Source organism: Sander vitreus, chromosome 11, assembly GCF_031162955.1.
Source record: "Sander vitreus isolate 19-12246 chromosome 11, sanVit1, whole genome shotgun sequence".
NCBI classification, from domain to species: domain Eukaryota; kingdom Metazoa; phylum Chordata; class Actinopteri; order Perciformes; family Percidae; genus Sander; species Sander vitreus.
In genome coordinates, this window is record NC_135865.1 from 18349639 (window position 1) to 18370740 (window position 21102).

The window sequence follows — 21102 nt, forward strand, 5'->3', positions numbered from 1 at the left end:
TTCATTCCATCAACTACATTGTTGGTCATAATGCATCGTTTCATATTTTCTTCTTCTTTTATTGGACTGTAGTGACTCTGTACAGGAATGGATACTATGGTACATTTTATTTTTAAGTGTTCTGAAACCACATTTCAGAATTATTCTAATGCAAGCTCTGATCTCATATTTAAAGTCATACGATTTTTGTGAAACTATACAGACAGAGGAATGCAGCCTAAACTCTTATTAATAGTGAGGAATGTGATGTGCCCGATGGAAGCCGTATCATATCATATGCTTTGATACACAAGACTATTTCAGCATAAAGCTTACGTTTTTAAATGTGCCTGTACACATGCAAACATGATATCCAAAAAGCCTCCTAACATTAGGCATTTATGTGCCACTTTGATCCAGTTGATCCACTATGATGTAGACAGGCAGCAATACATGCATTCCTTTCAGGGGCACCAAGAAGATTTCGTTGTTGCTTCCTCAGGGAATTGATTCAAGCTATCTGATCAAGGAATTTAACCTCTAACAAATATGCACGCACGCGCACACACACACACACACACACACACACACACACACACACACACACACACACACACACACACACACACACACACACACACACTTTGAAACAAAAAAAGTTTGCAATAGATATTATACAAACTAGACATAAGTATGTAGCCCTAGTTGAACAAATAAAGGCCCTACCCAGCTTTAACAATAAAAATAAGTAATGGAGGGCTTTGGCTGAGGTACAAGAAGTAACAACTTACTGTAATGGTGAGCTCATAGTTTCAATTAGCTATGTTATTTAAAGGATAATGCTGGCCATATTCTGTATTTTCCTCTTTTTTTTTTTTTTACTATCCCATGTAAATACCAAATATATCAAAGAGTTAGTCCTTCTGGTTGATTTGGTTGGGAAACAATAGAACGTGAATCCTTAAAAAACAGGACATGAATACATAAAAAGGCCATATAATTGGGCAATAACTGGACACTGCAGGTTTTAGCAAATGTTACTTAAACCTTGAATAGTGCATTTGCTGTGGACTATTTATAGCTGCGGATTTATACAAAATAAACTACAGTGCACATGTTCAGGTGACCGGTGCATCATGTGGCTCGTTAATGTGCTTTTAATAGTTTTCAGATAACACTGCAGGGGTTTGCTATATTAGACTTTGTCTACACACGTGTTAGTTGAATCAATTCATTGTTGGTTTTAGTCTTTTCATGGGATTTGTTGAATAAGAACCATATGATATCACCAGACTTATCCTTTAAGGACCAGGTAAAAGACAAACAGGAAAGTATTTTGAGGACATGCAATATGTTGTAACAGCAAAACCACTGTACTTTAATTTGTCATATACAGTGACTCTGCTGTGTGGTGCAGAAAGTGTGGCCATCGCCTCAATCAATTACAGAGCCAGAAAGAAAAACATGGACCGCTCAACATTTCCTCACTGACTCCATGTGAAGACAGCCTGGAGATTATATAAAAGTCAGATGCAGAGGAAGAAGAGCAGAGATGAATGTCGTGTTACTGTTGGCGTCCATCAATAGGATTGTATTTGACATCCTACTGTATAGAGGTGTGTCAGAACATCTTCCCTTCTTATCAAGATGATGGTGAGGATGTTGATGATGACGCAGGGAAACAATTCTGCAAGGTCGGCTCTGAGAAGCACTGCCTCTTCTTTTTAGCCTCTGGTCTCATCTGAGAAATTAATCAGCTGAAAAGAAATGCATGGAGAGAGCAGGAGAAGTATGGCACAAAACGGAATAATGCATTATACATGTTTAGGTTTTCTCATATTTACATTTTCCATTAATGGAATCAAATTTGACTTGGTGCAGCTATGACAGCATGACAAGGCTAGTAATGAGGACATCAAAGCATTTCCCTCCAAACCTGAAAGTGTTTGACTGCCATGTACTCAGAGACATCACAGCTGCACGTAGCTAGATTCATACTGGTTTGGCAAAATATTATGTCTCACCTGTAGGATTATTTAAAGAAAACACACTGTATACTGTGATAGTTTCATTGTCTGAGCTTGCACAATACATGATCTGGAGTAAAGAGGTCTGGATCACACAGTTATATAGTTATAGTTATAGTTTTTCTGTGAGTGAATGGAAAGAGTCTAGGGTCCCCAGACATGAGGTGTGTCACTTCTTTTTCTGTGTAAAAAAAAAAAGAAAAGTAAAATTAAAGTCCAGGAAAGCCACACAAAGAGTGAAATATAACTAGACAGTGATAACTTTATCTTCCGTATTTTAGACTAACAACTAACAACTAACAACAAGGCGTAAAAAAAATAGAGTAGGATCCAACTCACTGCAAACACTAAGTGACAGTCAGTTGTTAAAGATTAGGTGTGTACCAGACCTCATCACTCCAGATCCTGTCTCTGTCTCTGTTGTCCTGTCTATTAAGGCACCAGTTTGAGCTCTGCTTCGGCTGATATGCAGCTATTTCGCAGTACTTAGCAGTACTATACAGATCCATGGTTGATTTCCTTCATGCACAGGCAGAAAACATTGAGTGGACGTGCGGATAAAGTGCAGATGGAGTGCAGGTAACAAAAAGGTGAAAAGGCTGTCAAGTTATCACATATGGATGATATAAGCATGACATCATGTGATTGAGGAGCAGTGCTGTTATCTCCGGTTGGCTTGAACGACCACAGAGAAAGACTGTATCTTAAATACTGCAATATTTTCACCAGCTAGTTGCTAATTTTTTCAGTCTGTTTTTTTTTGGCGCTGGGCAGATACAGTCGGTTTATCAAAGCTTTTCTTTGTTAATAACAGCTGCCTGTTCCAGCTAAAGGAGACTAAAAGGCTCCGTATAGTGCTGAGGGGAACTGCATACCCACTGCTAATATATAGTGTATAAATATTTATTAGTGCAGCAGTACATTTTAGTTCGTGCTAATATTACTGTCTGTTTCAAGACATCTCCTTTAACAAATCCGCAGATATGAGTATTGCGAGAGCCGAAGTGAAACCAGAGCTCTGTTCCAGAAGTAAGAAAATCTCATTCAAAATCTCATTGACATTTGTCACTACTTTAATAACTAAAAATGCAGCCTTGGAATAGAGTCTCTCTCAACAGTGTGCTACTTGACTCGCTTCATGCGTTAAGATAAGGGTGCTAGTTTTTTCAAAACTAACTTTAATATCAATGTTTTTAGCAGGCTTCGAACACCATTTCCCGTAAACCCTCGGCGTTTGTGGGCTGAACATGGCGGCTTGACAGAAGAGATCCATGAGAGAGGACGTAAACGTTTAACTTTGTTAAGAGGCCCTCTTTTTGGGGTTTCCCCCGTCCTTTAGTGTGTTATATAGTGTTTTGTGTATGTAATAGGTCTTTAAAGTAAAAACAATTAAACACATTTCACGCCAAAGGGAGCATTCAGAAAGGACTTATCCTTAACTGCCTGAAACGCCGCGCCTGCATTTGCGTCACAAATTCCTCAATTAGTGACATAACCAATTAAGAATGCCCGCCCAGCAGCACACTCTCAAAGTGGAGGCCAGCCAGGAGAAGATTTAAATTTCTTATAGCAACTGCTGTAGTGTATGGCAATTTGTAAAGTAAACCCCATGAACACGCTTCATTGTTTCAGAAAGACAGATGAAAGAAACTCTGAATGCACTGAGTTACGGAAAATATGGAACAGAGGCTAGCCCATCGGTGTTGCAGCACATCCCATAGAGCTACTGTTCCTTTTCATTGTTTCTGTAGAGCACTGCAGTTTTCCAAAGCCCACCATAGGTAGAGAACCCTAAAGCCACATTACCCGTGTTCTTAGTCTCTTCACTGGCTCCCTGTTTCATATAGGATTCAGTTTAAAATTCTTATTCCTACATATAGACCTTGCACGGTTAGGCTCCTGCATATGTGGCTGAACTACTTCACCCATATTCCTTAGCTCGCACACTTAATTCTAATAAGTTAAATTGTCTGTTTTTTATGTCATTGTAAAGCACTTTGTAAATACATTGTACTTACTCAATAAAAAAATTATTTTATTGACCTTCATAACTTCTTGTGGTGATAAACTGGATGTAAATCTGTAGAATTTCCCCCAAATTAGCCACATCAGAGAGACCAACGAAAACTTCAGGAAAGGTACAGTACTAAAAATGTGCCACAAAATCATTAATCATTTTTCCAATCCCAGCATAATCAAAACCATACTCTAAATAAGTCACTTAACAAAACCTTAAAGTGAAATTTTCCAAGTTATAATCCTGTGCCCCTATGTTAATTGCTCACTTATCTCTTGTTGTAGGCCAAATATATGAACTGTACATTTTCTCCCCACTTTCTTCTGCACACCTTATCTAAGTGACTCAAAGATTGTACACATAAGGTGTTTAGGAGTATGACTTGGAAAGATAATTTGTTTTCCATTCATTCTTGATATACACCTTGACATTGACAAACATGATCTCACCTTCTTTGCGCAAGAAACACTTCCATAGGCAGAAGCAGAGGGACATGACCAACAGGGCAGCCACTGTAGTGACTGAGATCAGGATGGTGAGAGCCGTCCCAACTAGGAGGGAGAAGAAACAGAAAAATTATGAGCAGTTCTATTATCTGCCATAACTATATACTGCACAGTGTGTAAATCCTAGCCTTGCAGAAACCAGATTAAATGTCATGATTGGTGTTGGCATCTGTGTCTGTGTACTATAAGGCCTGTGCTAGTCTAGACATTGCTTTCTTTTTTATGGACCATCACTGATTAGATTTGAGATTTAATCTACTGTATAGTGTCACTGTCTGATTTATATAATGTGTGTACTCCTGACCCATGAAGCCATGGTAAACTATAGGTTATCAGCAAACTAAAGACATGACAATCACACATAATATATACTTATGAGCACATTTACCTACTACCCAACACTCGCTGCATTAAAACTAATGCAGATTTTTATTTGTAATAGTGTAACAGAGATCTTGAGGTATCCTATTATTGTCACAAAGCAAAACAAGCTATATAGACATAAACATCACTCAGGGGGTTACAGTCCGCATAGTCTCGCTTTGCCAGACCCTCCTCCAAAGCGCGCTGTAGGAGAGTCTGACTACGGTCCACATGACTAAGAGTCAATTTAATCTCAGATAGATTATCTCTATGTAAGGGGCCAAAGTAGAAAAAAAACATTGCAAACCAAAGATTCAGTAAAAGATTAATTAAAATGTAATACATTACATTCTAGCTTTGTGATGTTTATTGACAATGCCTGATGAGGATCTCGGATTGAAACATTGCTTCTGTTAAATTAAACGTACAGAAAGCTAGCAGATCTTTTCTCTGACTGTGTTTTTTTTGATTCAGCACCTGTAAAAAAAAGAATGCTTTGTATGTGCATGCTTGGCACTCTGTTGATGTCCTTTATAGTCTCCAACAATTTCTGCTTTCTTTAGTATTCTCTACTAGTAGGCTTCTTTTTTCAAAAAGATCTCAAGTGACCATGACATCAAGTATGTTTGGAGTATGCCAGGGAAAAATAATGACATAAGGCTATCAAAAGCTTTGAGGTAAAGTATGTCATTTAAGCAAAGGTTCACTGACACCAACTCACTTTTAGTGTTCATGGATACAGCAATCGGTGACTCAAGCCCTTTGTGGTGGACCAAGCATTTGATGGACACGTCTTTCAGCAGCCCGGATTGGACGGTCAGCGTACTGATGACCAGAGTGGTCCCATCGCTCTGTGGAAGCTGTGTCGTCACAGGAGGGCCCATGGTTCTGTTATCCCTCTCCACGTTCCAAACTATCTCTGTCGGGGGGCGTGACACTGAGGTGCAATTGGCTTCGATTACACCTGGAGAGGTGGTCTTGTAGCTCACCTGAGGTTTTGGCAGGACTGTGAGAAACAAACAGAAAACGCTAGAACTATCACAATACACTGCCACACATTTACACACAACAAACAAGCTCATACTGTGGTAGATGTATATGGCACATATGGATTACACTGTGCCAATGTATTAATGTATTCTTCCTTAGTTCTCTTTTGCTGTGTGTAAAATACACAAGCCAGAAAACTCTGGGAATGCTATTACATAAAGATCAAACACTATGGAGGACTGGGATATGAAACTTATTATTTTAATCCAGAAATTGGCCAAAATTCAGAATGTAGTGTAGTTTGTATTTGTACATCTTCAAAGCGTCTTTGGGTAAATTTCTAGGATGATAACTGGGAAAAACCTTGAAGCTTTGGATCAGGTGAGGAATGAGAATTCCTGCACGCTTAAGATACATGAGTAAATATGTGGCTGTTTTCAATTCTCTGTTCTCGGGGCTGAGCGAGGAATGTGATGCACTGGAACCAAGAACATTTTTGTTGGCAAGAAGACGTTCAGCCACAGATATTTAGCCCTCATAGTTTTAGTGTCTTCTCAGAGTTCTAGGTGGTAAAACTTACCACCGGTCTGTATTGTATCAGATTTCGGGGCGGGTCAAACCACAACAATCTTTATAACAATCCAAACCATAATGACCTGTGAATGAGCACAAAGCTGGTGTGAAATTTGGCTCTTATCTAAGATTAAATTCCACAGTTTTTCCTCACTATAATTCTCACTATAAAGCTCCATAAAGCCGAGGGTAGCTGCAGATTCGGGTGATAATTGTCGACCTTCTTTCACATCGTCACATTGCCATTTGATACATTGGTATTATAAAAATATACATTTTTATAATTCCATTTTATCTAAATAATCTTTATATTTCTCCCAGCAATGACATCTAATGGAGTCATTTCATTGCATGGCAGCCTTATTTGTGGCGCGATGATTTTAACATTTGCAGTGCAATTGCATTATAATGCAAAGTCAGGGTTACTCATGTTGACTACTTCTCTCTAATTGCTCTTGCAATTTGTTCTTTTAAGATGTTAAACCTAGTATGACTACTACTTTTTAGAACTGTATTTCTGTTTTGCAGCTTTCTAAACGGTTTAATTCTGTTACGTTTGAAAGACAGATTTGATTTTTATGACTTACTCCATGTTGTGAGATAATGTGCATTCATGTGTTTCAGCTATCACTGTTTGTGGACAGTATGTGTGAGAGTAGGAGTAAAGGAGGGGGCATCACATCATCCGGAGTGGGATGAGGGTGGAAGACTGTTGGCAGCAGTACGAAGTAAGAAAAAAAACACATTAATGCTAACCGTGCTTTACTTCTAGAAACACCTACTGTACTGTACAGTTCAATTTCAAACAAAAGCACATCTGTTTGTTGAGATAACTGTGAAAGAAAGGGAGCGGGAGAAAATGAGTAAAGAGAGAGCGAGAGAGAGACAAAGCACAGAGGGGATGACTGTCTGGCTGCAAACACTGACACAGTCATGCATCAGGACCTCACTCCGTGCCTCCATCATTCTTTGAAATGGTCCATTCTTCACATGGACACACTGTTCTGTATTTGCGTGTTAGCAAATCAGTCGACAGCTTAGCCTTGCTATATCATTTCAGCAGCTACATTTGGGAAGAAAAGAACAATATTCCTGTCTAAATCCCAGAGGTACCTGTCTTTCCTGCAGACACAAAGTCCAAGTTAAGACTCTTGGCACTCGCAAGCATGTCTGACTCCTTCATTTCCCCCACAAGATCCTGTCTTCCCAGCTCGTAATTTACAGTAGGACATATTCATACACATCCACAGCCCTGCAAAAATGTGCATCTGAACAACTCTTACTTATATTTCTTAAAAAATAAAAACTCTGCCAGTGAGGTTAACACAAACCTGACATTATTGTGAAACAAAGCAGCAAAAGATGGATGACGGTATGACAACAATAGCATTGGCAACAACAAAAATAAATCTGCTCTGAATGTCAGATATTCTTTTGCCATTTTTGCAGCATGGCTCTAGGGATGGAAAGGTGGAAAGGTCTGTTGGTCCAACACTTCTGTCTGGAGAAAAATATGTCTTTTGATTGATTGCCATGAAATGTGGTACATAATTTGGTACAGACATCCAGTAAGACTTCTATTAACTTTGTTGATGCCTGGACATTTCATTTAGTGCTACAAACAGGTCCAAATTTAAAAGGATATCTCAAATAATTGCATGATGCTAAAGTAAAGAGAAATGTCACAGTTCATAACATCACAAGCACTGACTGATAAATAATCTGTACACTTGTTGTACATAATCTGCTCCTCCCAGGTGGAGCTCAAATTTTCCTCACTCATTTTGTTTCTGCCATACTTATAAAATATAAAATGTAATATAAAATAATCACCAATAATAACTGGCTGCGAAAAAGAAGTTTACCATAGATGGCGAGGCAAACCGTGGAGGTCTTCGGCCCGTCAAGATGTGTGTTGTACAAACATGTGTAGCAGCCCTCGTCCTGGATGGTGACAGGCTGGATGGTGAGCTCACTATGGGATAGGGAGGCACTCAGCCAGACTCTCCCCTGGAACGGAGGCTCTATCATGGGGTCGCTTCGCTTTGCAAAGGAGGCTACCTCTGTGGATTCTCCTTGTGCAGAATTGTGTCTCCATGTGATCTGTTGCACCTTTTCAGGCAAACCGTAGGAGCACATGAAGGAGGCCTTCTTGCCACTCACTGCTGTCTTGTTGCTTTCAACGGTGACTTGCGCTGGGAGTAAAAAGAGCCCACCATCCAGCGAAAGAATGATGGATGGGGAGAAAAGATAAGAAAAAGAACAGGGACACAAAGGGTGAAAAACTGAGAAATGAGGCACCCAAACAGAAACCAGTCACTGGAATCTGCAACAGCTGTTTCTGCTTAGAAAAATGAGCCCTGCTTCTCCCACTGCTCCACATCTCTTTATTACCAAGACTGGCTGAGCCTCAACAGGCTCATCAACTTGTGTTCAAAGGTTAGCGACATCTGTAATCACATATTTTCCCAGTAAATCCCCACAGAAGATTGATTTTGAGGTTGTAGGGAGGAGTACCTATCCCTGGAGTCTGCTGGAGAATTGGTTTGTGTAATTTTAAAGGGAGAGTGAAAAAGGGCAGGCTTCCAAAATAAAGACATTCACGTTATATTGTTTAAAACATAATTACCAGCAGCACAGTGGGAAAAACTGTTTGCGTCAGCTTCCAACCGTAATTCACGTAGCAGAGTCACATCCTGGCTTTAATCAAGGGCTAAAAAAAAAATTATGTTTCATCTGAATCTTTCCTGTCAGGGTTGAATATAAGTCAGAGACCCACACCTTGTTGCTTTTGCTTCATCACTGCATTTCTAGCTCTCGCACAGGCAGGCATGTTGTCACAGTACATGGCTTTGACCTTTGGCACTGGAGATCCAGGAACCAAAGCTTTAGTTAAATGCTCTTGATAAAGGCACCAACTAAACTCCCATTAACACAGAATATGTGTTCTTACTTGTGCTTAATACATCGAAAATCTAATTTTTAGACTGCAAAGTAGATATGAATGTACTATATCTTTTTTTTAAAGCATTTTTGGCCATTTTATCTCTTCGTTAAAGTCAACAGTAGGAAAATGACAGAAAATGAGGGGTCACTACTAAACTACACCCACCAGAGTGATCTTATGTACTCAGGGTTGGATCTTGTCTAAACTGTAACAAATTGCTGTTCTTGCATCCTTGTTCACAAAATCAAAGCTGCAGTCAATAATGGCCTTACTCACAGGTAACAGTGAGGCAAGTCTGTCCCTGCTTTGAACCGGAAGGATGCATGTCAAAGATGCAGGTGTAGCAGCCTTCATCACGGAAGCCCACCCTGCGGATGGTGATAGCCGAGGTGTCTTTCGGGGAAGGGGCAAGCTCCACATACTGCTGTCCACTCACACTGTCTCTGTTGCCAGGTTGGTAGCTCAGCAGGGTCTGGTTCTGGGCATCCAACCAACGCACCTGCCTCAGAGACTCCCCTCGTTCCCTCGAAACACTGCAAGTCAGAGTGAAGGGCTTCTCCACTGGAGCTTCCAGACGCTCGGGTGCTGTTACCCTGCCTGAAACATTTACCAATATAAAAAAAAAAACATTATAGTGTGACAGGAGTTATTTGAGTTTTCCCATGTCTTCTTTTTGCATGGCAGACTCACCCTGTAGTCTTCCCACCATCATCAGGAGTAAACACACATGCAGACCTTTCCTACAGGAGGCCTGGATCATCATCTTCTTCATCGCTCATTTAACAGGGAAGAGGAAGAGTGGTACTGAGATGTGAGAGTTATCAAAGTCAGCACAACATGAACTCAAACCCTCCTATAATCGCCACTGTCACACCAAATGCTTTCTCTTGTGGGAATTACTGGAATTGTTGGGTCTTTGTAAATTATAGAGTGTGGTCTAGACCTACTCTATCTGTAAAGTATCTCAAGATAACTATTGTTATGATTTGATACTATAAATAGCATTGAATTGAATTGAATATAATGTATACTAGTGACCCAGCAGGGATACAGGAATAATTTTGTAGAGCAAACCTAATTTCCCCCTAGTCCTGCAGACCCAACTCAACTCATGTGTTCATTTTTATTGTATAAAAAAGGTCCAGAAAACTATTCAGTGGGATGCAATGCAAAACTTTGCCTCAATTGCTATAACATCCCAAATATAAATATTTTCAAATGAGAAATAGATGAGAAATAAGTTAGGTATCCGTAGGGTTCAAAGCTATCAAAGCTCTTTAAACATTTGAACAGATGCAAAAAAATTGGCTTTAAAACCTAAACCTAGGGGGAATTCAAGTCAAACACAACGACTTGCAATGAACTTACAAACACATAGCCAATTACAGAGCAAATATTACAGCGAAGTTTTAAATTTTTTTATTTAATGAGATAATCTGTAGTTATTCAAGATAATTGAGAATAACTGAATTATCTGATATACAATTTCTATTCCGTGTCATATAAATTATACACCCATGAGACTGAGACACTCACCTCTACTTGTCCTGATGCGAAAGGTAAAAGCCAACTGTTGAATATGTTCTACCTCTGCAACATCTTGCCCGTCCTTATGACCCAGCAGTAGTTTGAAACATCACTCCAGACCGAGAAACTATTTTTTCCTCCTCCGTGTTTTCTTTTCTGCGCACCAGCAGCACAATGAACACCAACTGGTGGCAGCTCCAAACTTTTGACTGGATGCTGTAGAGTTCTGAGTGCAGGCAAAGCCACAGCGCAGTTCTTGGCTCACAGCGCCCTCTAGTGTCGCTTTGTATGTGTTGCTGTGGGACAGGTGGAGATGTCAGAATGGATGTTTGATTCCACAGTTCCTGTTTCTACGTTTCTTGCCGTGGAGAGGCATTGTGTTAATTATGTTTTCCTTGTGGCTAAATGTCTTCAGGTCATAGTGACTCATGTTGCAGTAGGCCTATGTGTTGAAAAAATGCAACTGGAGAACATATTCATTAGACAAGCCTACTACAGCCCTGCAACTTTTAGTTTCAACTTTATCTATGTTGTCCAGAGGAAGAAATCATTGCATAAATGTGTATATGCATTTGTGGCTATGTATAATACATATATTAAATATGTTAGACATATCTTATTGTAGCTTGTAGTTAAGGCTATCTGCAGTAGTATTGGGTATTAAAGGAGTACTCGTTGTAAAGAGTGCTCTCAAGAGAATAGTGACAACAAAAAATACAAACACAATCATGTAAAACAACCTAACATTAACCTAAACTCTTCTAGCTTTGGTTGAAAATGTTGTTTTTATGTAGCTAGGAATTTCAACGATTTAGCAAAAAAATAATAATAAAAAAAAAAAAGTAACTAAGTTCTACAATTTATTATGAATCAAAAATATATTTACAAATGTTTTAAAGTATTAAGACAGCTATAAATCTTGTAAATTACTTTAACGTTTTTTTTTTGTTTTTTTTTTGTGAGGCGTCACAGTTTTGCGACGGAAGTGTGTTCGTCGGACTCATATTGCTGACGTACTGACATGGGCTACCCGTTGTAACTTGACAGCTGAACAACAAATCGTCCTAAAATGAGCGAACATTTCAATACTGATTTGTTTTTCATACCAACATGAATTGAAAGTGTCCTCGACCCTGCTACACCTGTACGGTTAGTTTATTTTGCGGACTAAAGGCTGTTTATACAAACCTCATCATGTCGTTTCTGGTGGACTCAGTCATCATGTTCACCTCACAGGTAACGATGAGTTTGTAAAGTCGACACATATTTCTTTCACTGAACAAAACTATCCAGCACATGTAAGGCTAACGTTTGCATTAAATGTTATTTAACGTTACGTAACGTTAGCTCTGTGACTAACTTGAACTACGTTCTTGTGCGTCCTGTAGAAGTTTTGATATGTCTTTAATATCAATTCAAAGGTTTGAGACATCTTGAAAGCAGTCAACTTGTATTTTTCACAGTTGATTACACCCACACTGACATTATTGTGAATGACTTTTAATTGTCTTACACATCTTTCATGCGTAAATTCATGAATTGTTTTCTTACTTTGCTCTATACGTAAATAGACATAGCTACAGTATTAAGATGACAAAACAGGACCAACCTGACTGAATCCCAGTGTATTGCAAGAATGGACACGATGTGGATGAGAACTTGTGGCCCAACCCAGTTTCACGGCAGTTATGTTTTAGTTTAATCTTTCTGCATTTTGAAAGTACTCAGTGCTTAACTAGCAAACCATACTGTTAAGTATATTGCAACATTTCTGATCAGTGTCCATCAGGTAGCATGTTACATACAGTAACAAACAATTCTGTTTTGTAATGTGATGTGTTGAATTATGCAAACCCTTTTAAAGACAATGCTTATTGTACCGCTACCTGTTTTTGTTCTGAGGTGCAAGTTGGTAAAGAGGAATACATATGATGTGATAAACAGCTATTAAAGTGTACTCAGTTCTGCATTTCTGCTGCTTTTAGTATACTGATAAAATATAACAAATGCTTTTTGAATAAAAAAAAAACTGAAGGGAAATTATTTTCAGCATTATTTTATTGAACAAATTGAACATTGAACTGAAAACGAAAGGCACCATTAAAAAAAAAAAGAAAGAAGAATGATAGTTACATATTGAACTGCAGTTTTCTACTGATACTCTCATCTAACTTTTGCTATGTGTTTATTGTGCATGTTGATATTGTACAGCCCTACCAGTAGGCCTTTTCACACCAAACATTTTAACTTGTCATTGGAGGAAAAGCTTAACGTGTTACTTATAACATTAACAGTGGTTCTGTTGTATTCAACTGTGCCAGTAAGCCATGTAATCTTCCCTTCTCTACTTCCTCAAAATAATTCCCATCCCATGTATTCCAACATAGGTGCTGTTCTTTGGATTTGGCTGGTTATTCTTCATGCGGCAGCTGTTTAAAGATTATGAGGTACAGTGTTATCACAAAGCATTTATTTACAATGACCACTAGGATGGCTGGTTGACTACTGGCCTAGGCATAATAATGATTCCAATGAGAAAAACACATGGGTGCATTTCCAAGTCATCACCAATAGAGTTGTAGGCCTAATCAAACACTGGAAGTCTTGATCGTTTTTGTGTTTTTTTGACAGGTGCGACAGTACATTGTCCAGGTGGTTTTCTCTGTCACTTTTGCTTTTTCATGTACCATGTTTGAGCTCATCATCTTTGAGATCCTGGGGGCCTTAAGTACCAGGTAAGTACATTTTCTGTGGTCTATAACTGTGTTTTATTGCTGTTTTTTTTGCAGATGAAGAATATTAACCCTCATGTTGCTACAGCTCTAGGTATTTTCACTGGAAGCTGAATCTGTATGTGATACTGCTGGTCCTAATCTTTGTGGTGCCTTTCTACATCGGTTACTTTGTTGTCAGCAACATACGCCTGTGTAAGTTGACTCTGGGTATTGAAAATAAAATACTGTTACTAAAAATGAATGATGCTGTTTGGCAGATGTTATTTCACACCTTATGTCACAAAAAGCTGTTTTTATTTGTGTGTGTCTGTGTAGTGCAGAGACAGAAGCTTCTGTTCGCTTGTATGGTGTGGTTTACCTTCATGTATTTCTTCTGGAAGTTGGGAGACCCATTCCCCATCCTGAGTCCAAAACATGGTGTGTGTGCATCATTCTCCTCTCTGGGCATCTTTATGCCTCGTTTATGACTTTTTTTCTAATAATGTGAGAGTTGCTGTTTTCAGTCTGTTGTTGTCTTTTGTTTAGGCATCCTTTCCATTGAGCAGCTAATAAGTCGTGTTGGTGTGATCGGAGTCACCCTCATGGCTCTGTTGTCTGGGTTTGGTGCGGTCAACTGTCCCTACACGTACATGTCCTATTTTCTCAGGTAAGCTCAGCCGGTGCTTTTCTCAAACGTTACCTTCAGCAGCCATATCACACAGCCTGGTAATCTGTGTCGGCTTATGCATCAGACATTACTATCCCCAATCACATCCTTGTTTTCATAACACATGCTGCCATTGCTTTGATGCTTCTGTTACAGAAATGTAACAGACAGTGACATCCTTGCTCTGGAGAGGCGACTGCTCCAGACTATGGACATGATTCTCAGCAAGAAGAAACGGTGAGATGTGGATGTATTATCATTATCTTTTTTATAGGGCTATCAGCATTAACGCGTTAATCGCGATGCGATTAAGGGTCGTACATAATGCGTTAATTTTTTTTAATCGTATTAATCGCATGCTGCCATTTATTAATTTATTTTCACTTCACTCGGCGTTGCGTTGTGCCTAACATGCTACTATTTTGCCGTACTTCCTCGTAACACATCCTGCTGCTGCAGGAATAGCAATGCGGATTTCGGTGCCTCATTCTGGTGCCACTGATATGCCTGCACTTCTCTCTGATGCTCTGAAACAGACGTTACAGGCAACAGAAACATTGCTGCACGTGACGATAGTTAACACTATACTCGACAGCAGCTAACGTTAGCCTACCGCTAGCTAGTAGCTGGATTAAACACGGTTAAAATGCTGACTGCTAACGCTAAACGGTGTAAAGTTTGTCTGTATTTCACTGTAGAGGATTCCGATACCGGGATATAACAATCTGCAGCTGCTGTTGTTGGAAAAACACAGACGGTGCATTCAATAAAACTGGTAATTTACAGCATCGTGGTGCATTCAAAGTTGTTGTTAAATGCCCTTTTCCCATCTGGTTTTTGTTTTTGTCATTCAACAGCTATTTACTAGTGAAATAAGTTATTGTTATAGTGATTACATTATTATTAAACATTTAATTTTGACGATATGGCCTTAGCAATAAACAAGCCATTCTTTAATGTCACCAACTGTTTAGTACCCTTCTTTTTTTTAACTTTCTTAAAAAGTATCGGTTCAGGCACCGTTAAGGCACCGGTACTGTTTTAAAAGTACCGCTTTAGCACCGGTATCCAAACCAAACAATACCCAACCCTAATATTGACTCTAGATTCAAATGTGTGACTAGATTCACACAGTTTTCTTTAGTTTACAATAAATAAATAAATAAATAAATATATAATAAACAAATACAAATATTAAAATCAAGTTCATGAAGTCATTTTCTTTGCATTCATTTGATTCCCAATCAAGAGCCACTGGTAAGAATTGCTTTCCATTGTTAATATGTACTTAAAAACAGTTCTGAAATGCAAAATAATAGAATTTTAATCATGTGACAAAACATGCGATTAACTATAGAAATTCAACGATTAATCGCGATTAAGAAAATGTAATCGTTTGACAGCTCTACTTTTTTAATAAAATGAATAAAACACATTTTTGTGCCACTACAATTTGTTCTGTGTGTGTGTGTGTGTGTGTGTAGAATTGCCATGACACGGAGGCAGATGTACCAGCGTGGGGAAGACCAGAACAGACAGACAGGATTCTGGGGCATGATAAAGAGTGTTACCTCTACACAATCAGGCAGCGAAAGTATCCTTTACACTTACAGTATATTGAGTATGGTCACAAAAAGTCACCAGATAACTAGGCACTAATTGTCCACAGTATTTGTAGTAGATGCCAGCCTTGACTTCTTCCCTCCAGACCTATCTCTGATCCAGCAGGAGGTTGATGCTCTAGAGGAGCTGAGTCGGCAACTCTTTCTTGAGACTGTAGACCTGCAAGCCACCAAGGTAACGCACGCACACACGCACACACGCACACACACACACACACACACACACACACACACACACACACACACACACACACACACACACACACACAAACACAAACTGTGCTCCACTTAACTATGGAGAAACGGAGTGAATTAAAAACAACAATACAGAGGAACATGCAGACTATTATCTTAAATTAAGTTATGTGGGTGAAAGTAAAAATCCTAACTTACTCACTGGAAGTTAAGATTGGAACAAAAAAACATTCCTATCATATAACATGGACTGCTTAGGATTCAAAGAAATGAGTGAATGGCAGGTTTGCAACACCCCATGGCTTTCCGGGGTTCTGAGTTTCAGCTCATCGTCTAGCTGTCCAGCCTGCAACTTTGCTGTTTTGGTTCACTCTTACCGCACTCATAGAGTAGGTTTAGGCCGCAGCAGCTATTTTCAGTGAAAAAGCTCTAACCCACCCCGTACACTACCTGTTACCTACACAGTTACCAACTTGCTGGTTAACATAATGGAGCATTTAGCAGCTAAAGAGACAGATATTTCCCTCAGGAGTTGGTAGAGACCAAAAACAGAGCCAAACGTAGAGTGAACAATGGACTTAACATTCATCAGGTGGACACAAACACGATTCCGAATAAATGATCATGTTGCTCCGTAACTGCTGGTTGTGTAAATAAGTATTCGCCATATCAACTTAACAGGTGATGATATGTCAATGTTGTGTTCACAGCTTGTTTCCACTGCTCCCAAGTGGCCAAAAACATCAGTTATTACAAGTTTAAGCATACTTATTTAGTGGTATGTGTCTTGACTTGCACAGTTGATAGGTCTGACTATTTGACTACTTAAATATCCAGGACCGTCTGTCCTTCCTGAGAATCAGTCAACAAAGGCCTGTCTCCCAAAACAAATTCTCAATTGCTGAATGTTATCAGTTTGGAGCTTTATTAGCTGGCAATCTGGGTGTGGATGATTGTTTGTGTTTTCATTCAGTTATTATGCACCTCTTGTGTTTGCAGTTTGCCCCTCCCCCACCTCCGTAGTTGATCATTACAGCAAGCAGTGTGGTCAGTTCTGCTGAGGAGGGCATGGGCCAGTCAAAGATTATAGAGCTAGTTAAAAGCAGACCGGAAAAGTGAAGAGGACATAACTGACTTACACTTAAGTCCTTTTTTCTGACGGCGGTGCAATGGAACAAAGCTAAAAAAAACTCTTAATTCAGCAGTAATTCATTATTTATTATTATTTAATTAATTAATTCAATGTCATTTTGGTACTGTGAGGGAGCCCTCTGACATTATACAAAATAATTTTGATTAAACGGTAATATAAATATTATTGATTAATGCTGGTTTGACCTAGGGTTGGGTGATATGTTAAGATTTTTCAGCTGGCCACCATCACCCCAACAACACCTCCAATAAACTGACAAAAATCGCCAGCTATGTACTCAGCCGTTCGCCAATAACCGATATATTCATCTTATCGTCCAACCCTTGTTCAACCACACCAAACCTAGCTAAACTTTGCAATCTCTAACCTAATATCTAACACAGCATTTTCCATACGTATGCCTGAACTTAAACGTCTGTGACATAATACAAATCTGTTTCTGTACATAATGTCAAGAATTTCCCCTTCTGCAGTTTGAGCCAGGTTTATTGCCACTATATACTATCACATGCAGTATTACATCACAGGACAGGATAAAAGAAAATTAAATAAAAGATCAACTTTTGATCGCATGCTGTCAGGTCTGCTTTTGGCTATTAACATAGTTCATAAAGATCAGATGCAAAAATCCTCTGGAAATTCTAAATCCTAGTTTTCACTCAAATCAGTGCCTGATTACATCGTTTAAACTGACATTTTAGGCTATAAATAGGCTATGCCACTGACTAACTTTACAGACATCTATGTACACTTCACCCATTTTGATTTCCCCTTTTGCCTACATGTGATAAATGATTTGCTAATTCTTCTTTCTTTACCACCTTTCCTTATCTTTAGGAGCGAATTGAGTACTCCAAGACATTCCAGGGGAAATACTTCAATGTCCTCGGCTACTTCTTTTCCATCTACTGTGTTTGGAAAATCTTCATGGTGAGAACGTGAACAATTGACTGCTACAGTCCAGTTACATAATTACATTTTGTTGTGTGTTTTGTTTTGTTCAAAATGTAGTTCAAAAATCCCTCTTCTGTCCATCATAGGCCACAATAAACATTGTGTTTGATCGAGTTGGAAAGACGGATCCAGTGACGAGGGGTATTGAAATTACAGTGAACTACTTGGGCATCCAGTTTGATGTAAGACACAAACACACACCTGCAGAATAAGCACATGTCACTGCATGGCCTCCTGTAAAGATAATTGCTGTTATCAGCCCATTATCATCTCTCTGCCTGCTTTCTCTGCAGTGAACCTGGTGATGATCGTAGGCATGTTAGGCAATTATTTGATTGCATTATATAGCTCACACTCACAGAACATTTTGTTTAAATGTAAATAAATAAATGATGAATGCAGACTGTAAGTCCTCTGTCCCTACTAATTTATCATAGCTTTATTTTTCATATTCTCTCTTTCTCAGGTGAAGTTTTGGTCCCAACACATCTCTTTCATCTTGGTGGGAATAATAATCGTTACATCCATTCGTGGCTTACTTATCACCCTCACTAAGGTAAAACTATTGCATGATACATTTTGAAATGGCTACAGATCTTGGGGCTAATAAATGTGTGGGATAATTGAACGATACTGTTTAACCAAAGATGTAATGTTTCTTGGTTTTTAGTTCTTCTATGCAATATCAAGCAACAAGTCCTCCAATGTCATCGTGCTTGTTCTCGCTCAGATTATGGTGAGTGCGTTGCTTTATAGTTGTCTTATGACACAGAGCACAGTCTGTAAACAACAGGTCAAAACCGTAACTTTCTCCATCTGTGTCTTACTCCACCAGGGGATGTATTTTGTATCATCTGTATTGCTGATGCGTATGAGCATGCCGCTGGAGTATCGCTCAATTGTGACAGAGGTTCTGGGAGAGCTGCAGTTCAACTTCTACCACCGTTGGTTTGATGTCATCTTCTTGGTCAGCGCCCTGTCCAGCATCCTCTTCCTTTATCTCGCCCACAAGCAGTCCCCAGAGAAACACATGGCTCTCTGATCCCATACATATTTTCCCACCTGGATGTAACTCCTGGCCCCTGGGTGACTTTGAATCTGGAATTTAGGGATATCCAAAAATCATTTTTATATATATATATATATATATATATATATATATATATATATATATATATATATATATATATATATATATATATATATATATATATATATATAAAAAAGAAAAAAAAGAAGAAAAAAAAAAAGATTTTTGGATATCCCTAAATTCCAGATTCAAAGTCATTATATATGGGACATAATTATCTGGACTGTCTGTTCCTGAATCAGGAATGGCTGATTGCTGGATGCAAGTGATGGGGGACTATTGGAGCACATTAGGAAACAACTTTGAAAGTGGAGTTTTTTTAATTTAAATATTTATAGAACAAACATTACTATTAGGAATTTTAATTTTATCTGCAAATGCAAACACTTTGTGCTCTTAAATTCTCATTATTTTGGCCAAAATTATATTTACCTTTCTTTTGTCTAAACACACTGGAGCTGGACTGTTCACAGGACATCCCTGCTTTACTCCTACTGAGGTGTAAATGGACTATATGAAGAAAAAATCACTCATGATCTGCATACTGAAGCGAAATATGTCATTTAATTGGGAACAAAAACAAATACCCATAAAGTAAGCTTAATTAAAATAGTATGTCTTCATTTATTTGTGTTTAATGGAAATATTATGTACTTTTATTTTAGAATTGGGAACAACAAAGTTTAATTTTTAGAACATTAAAGGCATCTTTGCATAAAGTAAGTACAGTATTTACTGGCAGCATTAATAGCTAGTTAGGTTAAAGGGGCTTTACTTGATATTCCGAAAAAAAAAGTGTTCTGGGATTGCCTCCACACGGCTCGCGCAGACCGTTCCCCAACTCGTCAAATACTGGCAGCTTATGGCGTTTTCCATTACATGGTACCTACTCGACTCGCCTCGACTCTACTCGCCTTTTTTGTTTTTCCATTATGAAAAAAAGTAGCTGGTACTAGCTAACAGGTACTTTTTTAGTATCACCTCCGTCAAGGTTTCAAGCAAGCTGAGGCGATACCAAAGGTGACGTGAAAACCTGCAGACTACTGATTGGTCAGAGAGAAATGTCACTAATCACTGCGTCATCATTGCTAGCGAGCAGACGGGGGGTGTCCTGAACAAACTCGCCAACACAAATAGTTTAGCCAGCGGTGTTTTCGTGTTCGATGTTCTGTGTGTGTGTCGCGTTAGGTCACAGCAGTTTCCTGCGGCGTCGCTATGACGACCAGCCACGCTCGCCTCACGCATGAGGTGGTACTAAATCTGCAATGGAAAATGGAGGACGATACACCGCGGCTGAGTCGAGCCGAGCAGAGCTGGTACTAGCAGTGGGTAAGCGCTATTAGTCACGGCCCTTGGCGTCTGATACTGACGCACAAGGTACTCACATCTACGGAAAGCCATACCAGCTATCAAAACAAAGAACAGAGAAGCTCCGATCACAACACACACAGAGGGAGTGTGAGTACAGCCTGTTTGAGCTCTGTAGGCTGTAGATATCTTAGTAACATTGGTGAGCTCAGGTTTGGGAGACATTGCACATTAGTTAGATCATTGCACATCTACAGTAAATCTACTGTCTGCATTGAAAGAAGAAGTATTCAAGAACATGTTTTTTTTTTGTCCACCCTTTAATACACGCTACTATCATGCAATGGTTGAGATATTGATAATGAATTTCAAAAGTCTTTTCTTTTAGAGCTGATTTGTTTAAAAAAAACGATGGATCAACATTAGATTGACAAAGGTCAAATCAGGGAGCGTGTCCTTTCTGTGGCATC

General features: G+C 39.0%; 2 protein-coding genes across 2 annotated transcripts; one reads left to right on the forward strand and one right to left on the reverse strand.

Annotated features, from left to right (window-relative positions):
* Positions 1-11119, reverse strand: LOC144525757 (OX-2 membrane glycoprotein). Its single transcript, XM_078262820.1, has 7 exons — positions 10939-11119; positions 10093-10206; positions 9679-9999; positions 8321-8650; positions 5614-5898; positions 4473-4574; positions 1-1736 (listed from the first exon to the last, which is right to left on the reverse strand). The coding sequence occupies exons 2-7, from the start codon at positions 10172-10174 to the stop codon at positions 1729-1731; spliced, it is 1128 nt and encodes a 375-aa protein (XP_078118946.1). The 5' UTR covers positions 10175-10206; positions 10939-11119; the 3' UTR covers positions 1-1728.
* Positions 11120-11933: 814 nt separating this feature from the next.
* LOC144525349 (Golgi pH regulator) lies at positions 11934-19405 on the forward strand. Its single transcript, XM_078262080.1, has 14 exons — positions 11934-12165; positions 13317-13376; positions 13561-13664; positions 13750-13856; positions 13980-14081; positions 14190-14310; positions 14467-14547; positions 15795-15904; positions 16019-16107; positions 18118-18210; positions 18321-18416; positions 18701-18790; positions 18905-18970; positions 19070-19405. The coding sequence occupies exons 1-14, from the start codon at positions 12124-12126 to the stop codon at positions 19274-19276; spliced, it is 1368 nt and encodes a 455-aa protein (XP_078118206.1). The 5' UTR covers positions 11934-12123; the 3' UTR covers positions 19277-19405.
* Positions 19406-21102: the final 1697 nt, after the last annotated feature.